This window comes from Gopherus evgoodei, chromosome 2 (genome assembly GCF_007399415.2).
Source record: "Gopherus evgoodei ecotype Sinaloan lineage chromosome 2, rGopEvg1_v1.p, whole genome shotgun sequence".
In the NCBI taxonomy this organism is placed as follows: domain Eukaryota; kingdom Metazoa; phylum Chordata; order Testudines; family Testudinidae; genus Gopherus; species Gopherus evgoodei.
The window spans coordinates 236145313-236162492 of NC_044323.1; the positions used below are offsets into that span (position 1 = coordinate 236145313).

The 17180-nt window shown below is 38.1% G+C and overlaps 1 protein-coding gene across 1 annotated transcript in view; it reads left to right on the forward strand.

The window, feature by feature from the left end:
• PREX2 (phosphatidylinositol-3,4,5-trisphosphate dependent Rac exchange factor 2) overlaps positions 1-17180 on the forward strand; it is a 307653-nt gene that overhangs the window by 168185 nt on the left and 122288 nt on the right. Inside the window, 6 exon segments of the mRNA XM_030553242.1 lie at positions 1471-1607; positions 5923-6040; positions 7020-7204; positions 10563-10724; positions 14799-15021; positions 15418-15625. Of these exon segments, the coding sequence (XP_030409102.1) occupies positions 1471-1607; positions 5923-6040; positions 7020-7204; positions 10563-10724; positions 14799-15021; positions 15418-15625 (1033 nt within the window).

Sequence of the window (17180 nt, forward strand, 5' to 3'; positions counted from 1 at the left end):
GGATTCCGAATTTATTTTTTCAATGCATTCCTTATCAAATTCAGACAGTTTACAAGTCAGTATATGATTTTTCTATTTGCCAGCTCTTCAACTGTGCAGGAGGGCCCCAAATATTTTGTATCAGTCTGGCGGCTACATGTTTATTCTTCATTGGCATCTTTTGTTGGCAATCTCAACAGAGGATAAAAGAATGGAATATGCCTGGAGACCAAACTAACTTAAAACTCCAAGAGCCAGTCCCTCTAGAATAGATTTGAGGCATGCTGGCAAGATATGTTACACTGACACTACCTTTGCTGTACACAGGACTTTTTCAAGGTTATCATTCTATTATAGAAGCAGATTACTGACTGTATATTTTATTTTATTCAGAGAGTATTCTTCATTTTTATTTACAATGATTAAAGTTAATAAAATTTCCTATTCCAATAACTATTGACTGTTGTTTTTTTTTAAAGCTGGAAGCTAGGCATTTTCCATTACAGATGAAATGGTAAAGAGATTAAGATAGAATTGAATACATAGAAATGCCCTTGGACTTGGGTTTTTCACAGACTGTTTGAGAAGAAACTCCTGGTCTGCTTTAATACTTGCTTTGAATTATAGGGAGAGTTGTCAGAAAGCTTCTGATTTTTATTTATCAATAGAGACATTTGCTATAATCAAGGAGCAAAGACTTAGGACAATGAATAGTTATAGTTATTTTCAAATTACAGATTTTTTTTACCGTTTACTACAAAAGGCAAATCTTCCCCAGCATTTTCAGCTAGGTGCCAGGGGAAATTTAGCAACAAACCAACCATGAGTGTTAGTTGGTAGTGTCTAGCAATTTTTCAGAATTTGTTTCACAATAGAATTTGACTACGAAAGGAAGAATATTAAGGTGGTTTTTAAAAAAATTTTTTTTACAGTAATTTAGTAATAACTCACTAGAAGCTTAAAATTAAAATCTGTTTCCTTACTGAAATAACATTTCCTTAATTTCACGTGCACACTGGTTTGTTATTGTTGGGTTATACATCAGTACTGGGCTGTTGGCAATATGTTATTTTTAGTGAAATAATGCATTACATCATATTATTTTTATAAGCTATAAAGTATTACATGAACTCTGCAATCAGACACAACAAAACCAACAGAGGATAACTTGTTCTGCACTATTTTATCAGATGAAATTTATTCTAAGACAATAACAATTAAATTGATATAGCTGAGGTTTGTAGTAACTTGCTTTGGATAGTTTTCCAGTAAATTGTTCTACAGGATTATGATATGGTCCCCACAAGGGGGATCCCTAGCATGGACCCCATAATCTTTGCAGAGTCTCACTGACTTCAGAACTTCATTGTATTAGCAACAAGCAAGAATCAATAATAGCAGATACATATGCAGATTGAAGCACTTGGACTGTATGTTTAAAAGGGGATCTTTTAGCATGGAATTTGGCAACTTTCACAATTGTTTTTAAAGGAACTGTGGCAGCTGCAGCAGGACTCCACCCTGGACAGTGCATAATTAAAGTAAATGGAATTAATGTCAGCAAAGAGACTCATGCAAGTGTTATCGCCCACGTCACAGCCTGCAGGAAATACAGGCGTCCAATGCAGGTAGACAAGTTTACTGCTTATGTCCTCAGTGCTCTATCCATTGTTTATTTTTGTTCTTTACATCCAGTTGTGGGGGAATAAAGGGGAGGTGGCTAATTAAAATATAAAAACTGATGATTACTTAATATTTATTGCTGATATTCAAGGTCTCTTTAAGTTCTGCTTCAAAAAACTAAGCTTTTAACCAAATAGTTTTCTCATGCTATCTTTTTAAAGGATTATTTCCAGCAGCATTACAACTCTGTGCAGAAAACACCGTGAAATATCTTCTCATCTGGATGGAGTGGAGTTTATACAGCTAGCTGTGTGCTCATGAGAACATAACACAAACAGTTGATCTTTTTCCTGACTTTTATTAACACTTAGCACATACAGAGCAGAGTGAATATATCCTGTCTGTAAAGGTGTCTCTATACTTTCATTACAGTGCAGTGTTAGAAAATAAATATTTCAAGGATTCTGAGTTTCCTTTTTCAATATGAGCAAATAAATTATTCTTGCTTTTAGTTTAGAAAGAAAATTGAATGTCCACAGTAATTGTCATGATAAAACAAAACAGCTGGATTCAGTAATGTAATCTTTCCACGCTCTTGGAAATTCTTCATAAACTGTGAACCAGTTAATTAATTTCACAATGTCCTTCAGTGAGTGTTGAAATCCAATTAAAACTAAATCTGAAATCATCCTTTCAGACCTACTGAACAGATATGAGATAAGCAGCAGAAATAGGGGGTTGTTTCAACTGCATCATGCAAATACTGCTTCATAAAAATGTTTCTTTGTGCTTCAGTACAGAATTGAGGCAGTTATCTCTGAATTCTGATCAAAGAAGTATTTTTACTCCCAGATAAAGTAGCATGGATTCTTTTTCTCTAAACTGGCTAAATTAAAGGGATAAAAAGCACTTTATACCTGAGGTGGACTGACTGTTTCACAGATGTGGATTTGCTGTGGAGATGGGTGGGCATCCTGTCATATAACCTAGTCCCAGATTTGGACCCTAGCGTCCAAAATATGGGGGTTAGCATGAAAAACCTCCAAGCTTAGTTACCAGCTTGGACCTGGTACTGCTGCCACCACCCAAAAAATTAGAGTGTTTTGGGGCACTCTGGTCCCCCCTAAACCCTTCCCTGGGGACCCCAAGACCCAAACCCTTGAGTCTCACAACAAAGGGAAATAAATCTTTTCCCTTCCCCCCTCCAGGTGCTCCTGGAGACATACACAGAAGCAACCTCCGTGAATCTAAGCAGAGGGAGTCCACCCTCTGTAATTCCAGTCCTGGAAACAAAAGCACTTTCCTCTTCACCCAGAGGGAATGCAAAATCAGGCTAGTAAATCTAACACACACAGACCTCCCCCTGACTTCTTCCTCCCACCAATTCCCTGGTGAGCTGCAGACCCAATTCCCTGAAGTTCCCCACTTAAGAAAAACTCCAACAGGTCTTAAAAGAAAGCTTTATAGAAAAAGAAAGAAAAATACATACAAATGGTCTCTCTGTATTAAAGTGACAAATACAGGGTCAATTGCTTAAAAGAATATTGAATAAACAGCCTTATTCAAAAAGAATACAATTCAAAGCACTCCAGCAACTATAGACATGTAAATACCAAAAAAACATATAAATCCTATCTGATCTTTTTGTACTTACAACTGGAAACAGAAGATTAGAAAGCAGGAAATAGAAAAATCCTTCCCATAGCTGAGAAAGAGTCAGGTAGAAGACAAAGAACTCAGACACACAATTCCCTCCACCCAGAGTTGAAAAAAATCCTGTTTCCTGATTGGTCCTCTGGTCAGGTGGTTCAGATTATTCCTTTCCAGGTGAAAGAGACGTTAACCCTTAGCTATCTGTTTATGACACATCCAGAAAAGGGGAACTTAAAAATTGACTGCTTGCATGCCTATCATTAGATGAACAATTACTGCAAGTGGATGTGAATTCCATTAAAATGTTGCCTACCCCTGTTCTGTATCGTTGCTCCCTTCACCTACAATGAGGATATCATCTGCAATTATTTTCACTTAATGGAACCTTTCCAGTGCTTGGGTAAGTCTTCTCTGGAACATCTCTGGGGCTGGCACAGCCATCTGCAGGGACAAAATGATGTTGCAAAGGTTGTCAGTATACTGGACTCTTATCCAGCCTTCTATGTCAAAACTCATCCTTCACATTAGAGACTACAAAGATTCTGGCTTTGGAAAGTCTTACCAAGAGGTCATCAATTGTGGGAAGTGGATAAAGGGACAATGCCTTGTTCAGTGGCTTTAGGTCTATGCAGATATGTAATTTCACTGATGGCTTCTTTATCATTGCCATGCTTCTTACCCAGGCTGTACTGGCCTCTACTGGTGCTATGATATGCCTGCGCTGCAGACTTTCATGCTCCTTGAGTACTGGATTACATAGTGCCACTGGAATTTTCCTTCATGGTAAACTCAAAGGTTCCACTGCTGGGTCCATTTCCTGTTGAAGCTTTCCTTTGAGGCACCCATTGCCTTTAAAAACATCCCTATATACTTTTAAAGTGGTCTCCATTATCCACAGGATTTCTCTTTTTGCTTCTTGTACTCTAGTTATAAAATTCTGATGCTACACCTGATCCGACCTGTGGCTTGTATGGCTGTATTCCCCAAGAGGGGTCAATGGTGTTTATCATCATCCACAAACTTCTGCTGGTATCATCTGTTATTTTTTGGATTAGTGATTATGAGGTCACATTTTCCTATGGACAGCATTAATCTCACATTGTATGTTATTAGATTGTGTCTGCTCTCTGTGAAAGGTATGTTTGATCATATTGCAGGAGGCCTCGCTATCCAACTGAAATTGCATAGAGTGTTTCCCAGTTAACACTCTTGCGTTCACGGAGGTTGGCATTGTCCCTTGTTGCTATCTTGTCCCAACAGCCTGAACATAATATGTGCTCAGACTCAAGGAGAGAATAATGATGTTATCAACAGTGTCTGATGTGCCATCTCCCTCTTGTACATATCTTACTGAATGTTTCTGGGACCGTCCTCTGATCTTGTACACATTGATAAAATGATTCAACTTCCACAGTCCTTGCAAAGTTGTCCTAGTGCGTGGCACTTCTCATTGACCCGCTCATGCTGTCTTCCACAATTAGTGCCCCTCACTATGTGTATGGAACTCTGGCTACTCGCTCTCTTGTGTTCTTGACTGCATGTACTTGTGGAGTTGTTGTGCCTCCTAGGGCTCTCATCCTTTCACTTGAGGCTTCTGCTCCCCATCTGTCTAATGTGAGATATCCTTTCCAGAGCAGCCACTCTTTCAGGAGGTGATCCCAAGTGCCACAGACTATCTTTTCCCAAATCGGGAAGTCTGTCTGTATTTTACCTTAACCAAGCACAACCTGCTTTAACAGTTTGTATAGAAGACATACTGAAGTTTAACTCTTGGCATCCTTGCTTAACTTTCATTTCATCTCACTCTTTCCTCTTTGCAGGCTATGATTTCAGTTCAGTCACAAAATGCAGGATTATTTTTGTCATTTATTCTGCTAGAGTAATTGGAGGGTGAGAGATTGATAGGTACATTGCAAGTCAACTATGGGGATGAGAAGGGTGTTCTGCCTACACCATATTTGATTAGCATAATACATTATTAAATACATTGACATATTAATTAGAGCCCAAAGTATCTGATTATGCACCCCCCACTTCTGGATACAAGTAAGATCAAGTTTTGTGTAACATGTCTGAGGAAAAAACATCTGATCTGCATGGAACAGAGGCAATTCTATACTGAGTATAGGCATAAGGATTCTTACAGACAGCACCAGTGGAGTTCTCCAGGTGCACATAATGCAAAGTGGGAGTGGTTTAGAAGCAAAGCAAATGTGTTATGCCCCCATGGCTGGTATTCAACAATCAATGCAAGCTCCAGTAGGTGTGCAGCAGGTTTAGTGAGAGAGAAGTTGGTTCTGTTGTTTTTATAGCTTCCTGTCCTAATAAGGTTTTCAGTGTATTAAAACAACTTGTTTTAGATATGCATTAAGGGCATTTTTATTGACACAGAAAACAAAGTGTAGCCATAATGCATACAATGTTTAAAACAAATGAACTGATGAAATCTCTGTTATTGGTATAGTATGTTTCTCTACAGCTGTTTTTAGATAAAATCAGTCTCACTCCTCTGTCATTTTCAATATTATTGGGGTTTTTTCAAAATGAAGTACAGATAGTAACTGATAAACATCCTCTTGAGGTAGGGAATTGAAATAACTATTTCCTTTTTGAAAGCAGTGAAATGAGACTTCTTTGATTATACATGCAGTTTTTGTTCTTTTATAGCAAGATTCCATACAGTGGGTATATAACAGTATAGAGAGTGCACAGGAAGACCTGCTGAAAGCGAACTCGAAACCCCCTGGAGATGAGGGAGGAGATGCCTTTGATTGTAAAGTGGAAGGTGTGATCTTTATTTTTTGCATGTCATCCTTTAAAATTTCTTTCTGTTAGCAAGGAACATAGAAATTTCTTCTTCTTACTAGGGAAACGGAAAGCAGACTACAGGTTTTAATTTATATAAGAATTTATATGCAATTGCGTATCTGACACAGAGGAGAGTTAAAAATACCATCACCCTATAATACTGAGTGAGTTAGCTGAATAGTTCCTTGGATCCATGAGAAATTTTGTAGTATGGCACTTTCATTAAAATCTCACAAATAATAAAATAATTTAAGGGGAATTAAAATTAATTCAAAGCTCTATTGGATCACAAATAATGAGTCTCATGTCCTTCAGTATACTTTTCAGGCAAAAGTTATGAGTCTACAAGGATGATTGAGAAAATGGTTAATAGCTGACTTTCAATTAATTTTTCTGGGCAAATGCTGCCCTCAGAGTTGTATGTATGTCTCTGGAGCAAGCATTCAGTGTGGGGAGGGATAGCTCTGTGGTTTGAGCATTGGCCTGCTGAGCCCAGACTTCTGAGTTCAACCCTTGAGGGGGCTACTTAAGGATCTGGGGAAAAAATCTGTCTGGGGATTGGTCCTGCTTTGAGCAAGGGTTTGGACTGGATGACCCTCCAACCCTGATATTTTACAGTTTTAAACAAGGATTTTCCAACTTTCCACTCCTATTTGTTGCAACATGTCCAGCTTGTAAGAAAAGCAGAATGTCTCCCTTTACAACCAATGAGTTGTGTCATAGGGCTATTCCAGCAGACTTTCTCACACTTCATCTAACCCAAACTTTAGTCAACCCCAGACCTGAGTTTTTCTGAGTTTGAGTCACCTAGTCACCTTGGGATTTCTTGATGTTCATTTCAATAGAAATTTTCAGAAGATCGCTACTTCCATATGGTCTGCAGTGATTGTTCTTTTATTTTGATTTAGGTCTGAAGCAGCCAAAACAAAACTAACTATTAATTTTCTTTGCTGTAGAAGTAATTGACAAGTTTAACACAATGGCAATAATTGATGGGAGGAAGGATCATGTGAGTCTCACTGTTGATAATGTTCATCTGGAATATGGAGTGGTATATGAGTATGACAGTACGGCTGGAATAAAATGCCATGTGGTGGAGAAAATGATTGAACCAAAGGGCTTTTTCAGCTTGACTGCGAAGGTATGAGACCTATGTAGAAAAAATACATTTTAATGTGTATTAATTTTGTATTATACTTAATTCCACTGAAGTCACATCTATCCGTTATTGATTGAGAGGGACATCTGGTTTTATTTCATGTCTAATATTTTCAGGTCACCTTTGTCCCGCTGACATTTTGAATCATGACTGTGTACTCAGTAAGCAAAATAAGTTATGTTGTGGTCATAAACTGAACGTCTAAATTCAACAAATGCCAAAGAATTCCTTTTTTTTTGCTATCAAAAAAACTTCAGAGAAGTTCAGAAACTTATTGTAATTGAGCCTCAAAACTTTTTGAAGGGTCAAGATATGAAGTGTCACGTAAAAAATATTCAAGACTCCATTTTCAAATGGTCTGTAACCTGACCTCCAAAACTGCAGCTACAACTTTCTGAACTTAAGTTTCTCTGCATACACAAAAATAGCAAGGTACCTTGCTGGTTTTTTTTTTCTTTGCATATTATCTCCCTCTGAATAGACACAGGAAAATGCATCTGCGAAAATATAGATTAGGAAAATGTTGCACAAAAATTTTGAGGCTACTTTGGAAATTTTCATCTGAATACTTTCAAAGCTGCAAAAGTGGGACTTCTTATTAATAACACGGGAAAGATGTCTTAATTAGAGCAGTTGCATTTTACATCTAACTATTAATTATCAATTCGTGTAGGAATACAGCTTTTTATTAATTCCTGTTTCATCGCTTACACAGTTACAGGCAAGGATAAATAAAAATAAAAGCCAAAACTTTGTAGAGTGAATTCAATTTCTGCAGGTTATCTTTTCATTGATTAAATCATTGAACCACAGGGATGTTATTACTTGCTCTAATAATACAGTATGTAGAAGTGTTTCTAATTTAAATATTTTTTTACTAATCTTATATTTTTAGGATTAATTTTTCCACTGCCATACTTTGAGTATTTGTAAGAAAACTAGAGCTTCCAGAACACTGACTTTTGGCTTCAGTTAGTACAACTACCTTATACTGAGTCAAGCCAGTTCAGGAATTGGTTGTAGATCTTCAAGGAACACCTAGGTACTGCAGAAAGTGGTGATGGTTAATCATTGGGTCTGTCTTCGCTCTAAAGATACATCTACAATTAAGATGGGATATAGACTACAGACACTGCCTGCCCAGCTAGCACAGGTCTAAATAGCAGTGTAGACAGTGAGGCACAGCTTAGGTGAGTAGAGTGCCCTGCACACCTGAACCCTAGGGTATATACCCTATGGGACTCTGTATATGCTCAAGCAGTGCCTTCCACATCTGAGCTGATATTTTTAGTAGTGTATCGTCCTGCTGCCTCCTCATGGTGGAGCCTTTCCCTATTGCCTCCCTGCTGTTGGAGCTTTTTACTGCCACTTGTAGCTTCATGCCAAAGTGACAAATGTGGATGCAGTCTGCCTTTTACTATGGCACATAGTTACATGTATAGTGCCTGTATTCTACATGCTGCCATAAGTGTAGACATAGTCTAAGTCAGTACTGACCCCTGTCTCATGATATCAGGAATCACTGTGCTACTGCAAAAACTGGGCTTAATTCTTAACTGGACTGCATCTTGTGTAATTGTTTACACTAGTGCAAAATGGGTGTACAACACTACAAACTCAGAATGATAGCATTTTACATCCGGTTTACACTGATGTGAATGACTACACCAAGTGTAGGTTAGTGGAGAATCAGACCCCCCACTGTCTTTCATGTGGGATGTTAAACAGAGATTATGGTAGTTAAAAATGTCATGGCACTTGATTCAATTCCAACTTGAAATTTCAGAAGGTGGTTTCACAATCTACTAACCTAAATTCCTCTGCACTTGCAGTTCAATATAATACTTTTCTTCATTTTCTTCCTTGTGTTGCTTTGCAGTATTAAATAGTTGTATATTCTTTGTCAAAGGCAGCTATGTTTCAGTAGGATGGGGAAGGGGTCCTTCTGCATTGCTTTCCTACACTGTGGAGAGATGAGGCTTAATTAGTGAAAGTTTGTAAAGCAGGTCAAGGTTCTCAAATGAAAGATACTATAGTAGTGCAGAGTTTTACTATTATTAAATATATCATGAAAAATGTGATCCAAAGCTGTTCTGCTGAAGACTTGGTACTGTTTTTAAATAAATGTCATTATAGCAATAGAAGAAGGAAAATATTTTGAAGAAGAGTTTTGCATTATTAATTAGATCTGAGGAATCTGAAACTTGTAATTAATTTACTGACTGAATACAGTGAAAGAGTTGTACCTTAATGAATATGATAATTGTCAGCTCATCTCATCTATGCTGAACAAATAGTAAAAATGACTGAGCTGAGTTCTTGTGTACGCTGATTTTCTGAGTCAGTATCACATAATCTGTCAACAGGTTAGTTTTATTATAAATGTTGTAGCTGATAAGTCAGCATCCCATAATATGTACACTTAATTGAAATAAATGCCTGCGAGCATAGATTCATAGACTCTAGGACTGGAAGAGACCTCGAGAGGTCATCGAGTCCAGTCCCCTGCCCTCATGGCAGGACCAAATACTGTCTAGACCATCCCTGATAGACATTTATCTAACCTACTCTTAAATATCTCCAGAGATGGAGATTCCACAACCTCCCTAGGCAATTTATTGCAGTGTTTAACTATCCTGACAGTTAGGAACTTTTTCCTAATGTCCAACCTAAATCTCCCTTGCTGCAGTTTAAGCCCATTGCTTCTTGTTCTATCATTAGAGGCTAAAGTGAACAAGTTTTCTCCCTCCTCCTGATGACACCCTTTTAGATACCTGAAAACTGCTATCATGTCCCCTCTCAATCTTCTCTTTTCCAAACTAAATAAACCCAGTTCTTCAGCCTTCCTTCATAGGTCATGTTCTCAAGACCTTTAATCATTCTTGTTGCTCTTCTCAGGACCCTCTTCAATTTCTCCACATCTTTCTTGAAATGCGGTGCCCAGAACTGGACACAATACTCCGATTGAGGCCTAACCAGTGCAGAGTAGAGCGGAAGAATGACTTCTCGTGTCTTGTTTACAACACACATACAGAAAATGTATTTCAAGAAAGACATAATGGTTACATTAATAGTGATAGAACAAGTCCATAACCACATGTGGTCATGAAACCACTGTATATAACTTGTATAGTTGGAGTTGCTATTACTAAGACAAGGAGTTACTAAAGGGAACCCTTTCCTCCCAAAGCATCATTCTTTCTAGCTATGCACCATACCTAAAATGTTAAGGGACAACTGATTTTCAGATTTTTTTGCTTGTAAATATCAGGACTGATAAGTAATGTTCATTTTAGTCATCTGACTTCATAATGTACTGCCATTGTCTTTATTACTACAGATTCTTGAAGCCCTGGCTAAAAGTGATGAGCATTTTGTGCAAAACTGCAACAGTTTGAATTCTTTAAATGAAGTAATCCCCACTGACCTCCAAAGTAGATTCAGTGTAATTTGCAGTGAGAAAATTGAGCATATCTACCGAAGAATCTCTAGTTATAAAAAGGTATGGATCAGAAAATGTCTTGAAAATCTGCTATTTCCTTGTTGTGGAAGAACCAAAAAAAAGTAATGAATTTGAATATCTATAAAACATTTTGGTTGCAATGACAAAACTGGTGGTTAAATTTGACCCACGCAGATGCCTGAGTACCTAAACTGAATAATTGCATAATTATATTGTGAGGGGGTGTATAAACCCCACACTGATGAGGAAGGTGCCAGAGATGCTGTGCGGGCAGGGCTAGTTCCACCCCTCCTGTATGGTATCATGTATGATAGGCAGGAGGCCTTTAAAATGGAGGAAACTGCAGTCAGCCGGGGTGGAAGGAGCAGGACTGCTGTAGGTAAAAGACTGCTGTAGTGACTCCTGGAGCCACCAGAGGAACACCCATCTGAGAGATCTTCACCCCCACCCTACCAGGGAGTGCGGTGAGCTCCCAGGGAAAGACTTAAGAAGACTTGCAAGGGGCAGGGGCCCCTTGTAACCAGTAAGGAACTAGGGCCTGTGCTGGAGCGACCCAGTGCAAGTAACTGGGAGTGGTCAGGTTCTCCTAGCATCAGGGAGAAAAACCTCTGGAAGTCTTTTAAATATACATGTTCCCTTCATTATGCCTTTCATTCATGGGATAAGTCTTATCCTCTCTTCGTCTTGTTGAACGTATAGATAGTAACCAGCTTGATAACCAGAAATTCTGGGTATTTCCAATGAAAGACCAAGCACTCTGTTTCACAGCATTCATAAATCTAGCGAATTTTCAGAACTTGCTCGAAGTGATATTAGTGATATTAATGATATTAAATTCTGTTCATATTGCATGTTAATTTAAAATATAAAGTTGTTATAAGTTAACTCCTCACTTGCAGACTGTAATTTGAGTCAACCCTTTCCACCTTTACTACTGACAGACTGCACTGTAAATTATCAGACAACTGTTAGCTAACTGTTGAGTTTGTAAAAATGGCAAAAAGTGTATTGCATATTGTAAGGAAATGAGTGAACACATTTCTTGAGTTTGGTCTGTAGTTTCACACTACTTCTGTGTGACTAGTTTAACTAAGCTAGGCATAAACTAATTAAACCTTTTCCCATTCCCCCAAGTGAACCTGCATTTCTCTTCTCGTGACCTCTAGTTTCCTCCCTCCTCTATCCCAATTATTTGTGAATTGTGGGGCCAGTCTGAAGTAGGTCTGATACCTCTCCTTTGAACTGTTTGCACCATCTGTCATCTGAATCTAGGATGTGAGATTTGCAAACTGGTCTGTTCTGGGATTTTGCAAGCAAAAATTCTAAACAGAGGTGAGAGGTTTAATGTGAACTCTAACAGACCCTGCATATTTCTGTGAAAATTGGAGGAGGGATGGGACAGGGGTCAGGGATAGGGGAGGGGAGAATTGCTTCCTAGGGGGGTAATGACCCTTTCTTAGGGTATGTCTACTCAGCAGCTAGGAGGGTACTCCCTAATGAAGGTGGACAGCCCTTGTCCAACTTGAGCTAGCAGATTAAATATAGCAGTGTGGCTGCAGTGACATAGGTGGTGACTTGGGCTATCTGCCCAAATGCAGTCCTGCCGAACTCCCTGAGTACGTATATGGGTGGCTAGCCCAGGCTGCCACCAATGCTGCTGTAGTCACATTGCTATTTTTAGCATATTATCTCGAGCAGAGCCACAGTGTCTGTTTACCTAAACTAGGAAGCACCCTTCAAGCTGCTGGGTAGACGTACCTCTAGAGCAGGACTCGGTAACCTCTGGCATGCGGCTCGCCAGGGTAAGCACATCCAGCACATCCCTCGGCCCGCCCCACTTCCTGCCGCCCCCATTGGCCTGGGACGGTGAACTGCAGCCAGTGGGAGCTGCAGTAGGCCGAACCTGCTGATGCAGCAGGTAAACAAACTGGCCCGGCCTGCCAGGGTGCTTATCCCAGTGAGCCACGTGCCAGAGATTGCCGATCCCTGCTCTAGAGACTTTGGCCAGTATAAGTCTAAACATCCAGACTTTCATATATCTATCTAAAGTGAACCTCAGGTTTCTTGAGATGGGAGCATCACTTATTTTAACCACTCAGTCAGAAATGTTCTGTGGAGGTTAGGTAACTAATAGCTGTCTCATATACCTTTCCTGTTTTCTACTGTGAACTGAGTATGATGCATAGTCTTTATGAACAAGAGTGCAGGACAAGAACAGCGAGAGTTTGAGTCTAGGTTGAAGTACAATGGCATAGCCACATTGGAAAACTTAACAGAGCCTTTAATTGCAATATCTGCTTCTAGCCAGCGTGATCCACACTTTCAGAAGCCTCAAACTCACCCTCACCAAAATCAATAAGTATGATGCAAGTTCACAGTTTAGCTCTCAATGACTGTTAGAAACACTGTTCATATTCCAGGAAAGATATGCCTTTCTTTTGGCAAGGTAAATGTAACCATAGCAACAAAAGTCTCTCAGAATGCCTTAGCTTTACTGTAAGTTTCACTGTGAAAGTTTGAACTCTAAAAATAGAAACCCAGTGGCTTTCCACAGTTCCTGTTATTTCAGATTATTTTGCTTGTAATATACTTCAGGTTCCGTGCCATGGGCCCCAGATGTTTCTCAATACATGTATGAAAAGAAGTTTGGACTTGACTTATGACCTGATTAAATCATAACCAGGCATTTGGTCTCTGTGGAACAGGATGTGTGGGAGATTCAAATATGAAATATGTACTGCTCGGAGGAACATTTTTACCATTAAATATTCTTAGTGCCTTCTTAATTCTTGGTACATTCTTCAGTTTTAAACAATTCCATAATTGGACTTTGTGTAATATCCAGGATCCTGTCCTAGATACAAATATTTAAGTATAATTCATTAGTTGAATGCTGGTTGTACAGAAATGTTTATCAAGCTTACACAGTCAGTAGCATCACAAGTAAACACATGTTTAAATCCCAATACATACAGCTACCACTTTATGGGCAGTGAGGGAGGGGATATAGCTTGACTCAGTTAAAAGATACTTAAAGCCAGATGATCAGTGGTATGTACATGGACATTTAATTGGGTAAGCACTTTGAAAGGTAATTTTTAAAAATGTTCTGATGCATGAACCTAATTATCAGTGTTGTTTAATAAGGTATGTGCCTGTTATGCAATATTTTAACTGGGGATGAGATGTGATTAAAACACCAGCTCCTTGCAGGTGATGATGGATGTTCCCATTAAAATCTCCCCTGATTCTAGACTGTGAATTGAAAGGGGGGATACATGTTTTCACATAAACCCTAATCCAGTTGTGTTTCACATCATGTGGTCACCTAATCTAAGAGTTTATAATGGTCTTGTCATCATGATTATGATCTAATTCTCCGAAGTAACACTACTTGGGAAAGGGGACAAAAATAGTTACAGGAATAAAAAGAAATCTTCATTGATTCCGAGGAACACTGTAGAAGTAAAATAGATGTACTGCCTCTGAGTCAATAAACATCCCTGCACTGTTTCAATCTAATTTTCAAAGATTTATTTCTTAGAAGTCTATGCCTTATTTAACCAGTACTTCAGTTTTCAAAGTTGAGGCATTTTCTAATTCCCAAGTGTAGCAAAGTTTGTAAAATATGGAGTTTGTTTATAGTTGTTTGCAGCAACTTCCTTCTCAATGAGATAAATTCATAATTTTAGCTTCTGGTTTTATATTTATTAGAAACTAAACTAAAGCAAATATCTGAGAGTGTTTTTAGAAAAAGCATACTTGAAAATACTGGAAATTTGCTATGTTTGTAGTTTGTAGGGACCCCCTATACTTTCTGGAGCTCATTCTCAGAAGCACAGGACTTCAAATGGGACTAATACTTAGACATTTGAAAGAAAATAAATGGCTTAAATCCTTATTAGAAATCTATTTCTAATTTGCAAAAATTACCCAGAATTTATTTTAAAAATAAAAACCTAAAATCAGAAAGAACTCCTCACCTCCTCCCAAAAGATGAAAATTTGAAAGGTTAGGCAGAATGCCTAAACCATTTTTAAGCTTTGTTTTCCAACTGGCTACCTATGCACAGAAAACTATTAATCAGAACTTTCTTCTCTTTCTTGCTTCTAGTTTTCACGAGTGTTAAAAAATAGAGCATGGCCTACCTTTAAACAAGCTAAGTCAAAGATCTCACCACTTCACAGCAGCGATTTCTGTCCAACTAACTGCCATATCAATGTAATGGAAGTTTCTTATCCTAAAACCTCAACTTCTCTTGGTAGTGCCTTTGGTGTGCAGCTAGACAGCAGAAAGCATTCTTCACATGAGAAAGAAAACAAGAATAGTGAGCAAGGTAAGCCAGCATGCCCACCTAAACTTGAATGAAGAATATCTTCCAACTCTCCTACTTTATAGTTTTCAGATTTAACCAGTTCTGGACACTCAGTATTAAACATAAGGACACTCCACTAAGAAATGACTATATAGTTAGTATGGTTTTGCTTATAAATTTATAAGAAAATCTTGACATAATTCTGTACTAACTCTTTCCTTTGTGTTACATTACATGGCACACTAACATACAAAATTATATAGCCCTCCTCTTTACCAACATTAAATTTGTAAGATAAAATATGAAAAAATAATATTTTAATCAAGTGATTATTTCCAGTTATAGATTTGACTTTTAAAAGTAATTTGTGTTCAAAGATAGAAGATGTGAACTTGACCTCATTTGCATCACATGCAGGTAAACTGAGTCCCATGGTTTACATACAACATACCATTACCACCATGGCAGCTCCTTCAGGACATTCCCTAGGTCAACAGGAAGGCCATGGTCTGAGATATTTGTTAAAAGAAGAGGACTTAGAAACACAAGATGTCTATCAGAAATTGTTGGGCAAATTGCAAACTGCACTGAAAGAGGTGGAAACGTGTGTCTCTCAGATAGATGAGTAAGTAAATGATACCATCTGTATATGCCTTTAATGTCCCATGGGATTATGGTGACCAGATTGCAAATGTGAAAAAATGAGACGGGGGTGGGGGATAATAGGCACCTATATAAGAAAAAGTCCCCAAAAACGGGACTGTCCCTATAAAAATGGGACATCTGGTCACCCTGCATGGGATATATTGATAAATCAAATGTGGGCATTCCAAACTATGGATGCATAAACTTGCCTGGTCTAATCTGAACCCATCTGAACATTGTTGCATGAGATCATCAGAAGCAATCCCTGTTCATATTCAAATAGAGCTACAATGGTCCAATGAATTTACGTGCAGGCAATTTTGAACTTTGTTCTCTCTTGCTCTCTTTTTTCTTTCTTTCTGAACATGACATAATTACCACTATAGCTTTCCTCTTGGATGTGGAAACAGTAACTGGCAATATGAGATCCATGTTATCTTTCAGACTTCACTAGGGGAGAAAACAAGTGCAAAGGAACAAAAAATAATTTTTATTTAAGTTTTGTGGCACTACTGAGTGGCTTTAAATTTAAACCAAAAGTGATAAAAATACAAATACTAGAAACTTTTTTTAACAAAGAAATTAGGTTCACTTAGTCAGCAAGAGCTACTATTTAATGATCTCCCAGGAACAGAAAAACAGAACAGCTGCTTCCAAGGACAGTAAACTTTTCTAAGGCCTGGCCCTCGATCAGTGCTCAGGAAGAAAAATTATCAATACCTCCTTTGGAGGTAAGCAGTGATGTACATCTTGTTTCCAAAGTGCTACATTGTGTTTTTTCTCCCCACTAGATATATGCAGTATAGTATAACAGGTTTGAAGTGGTTAAATGAAAGTAAATACAGTTTAGGGTTTGTAAAAAAATATAAGAGATTAAACTCCACTCCCCATGTCTTTACACATAATTTAACTAATTAATTTAGCAAATCAGAAATAAAATCTTTTCATTGCTGGATGAGCACAAAAATAAAGTAGCAGCATTATAATGTCTTAAAATTGTCATCTTTAAAGTTATAAAATGATCAATACATTTTGTATTTGAAGGCTTAATTAATATTTGAGTAGTTTCTGGTTACTTAGGCTATCATTGGTTTCCCCCCTGCTCCCTAGAGTTTGCATAAAGCCTCAGGGATTTCTGAGCTTTCTTTCATACAAGCATGAACTTGCTATCTATAAAATATATAAATTTTGTGGGTCACACAGTTGCAAATGTAAACAGTACACAAGAGTCTGGGTTAATATTTTTCTTCATTAACAGAGTGTCTGTAAATTGAACTGGTAGGAAAACCTATATAAGGTGCAAAGATTTATTTTAAAGGTTTTACACTTTACTGCCTATAAGCATCAGACTTTTCATCTTTATTCTCTGTGGACTTTGACTGCACTGCCAGAGTTTGATTGTTTTGACAGAAAGTAGTTCTGTACAGGAAGCAGGATACCCAAGAGGCCAAACAGGAAGAATGGAAAAGATGGAGGCCAGGATAGTCTGGTGTGAACTGTTAATACAGTGTACCATGTACTGCTTACAACACAGT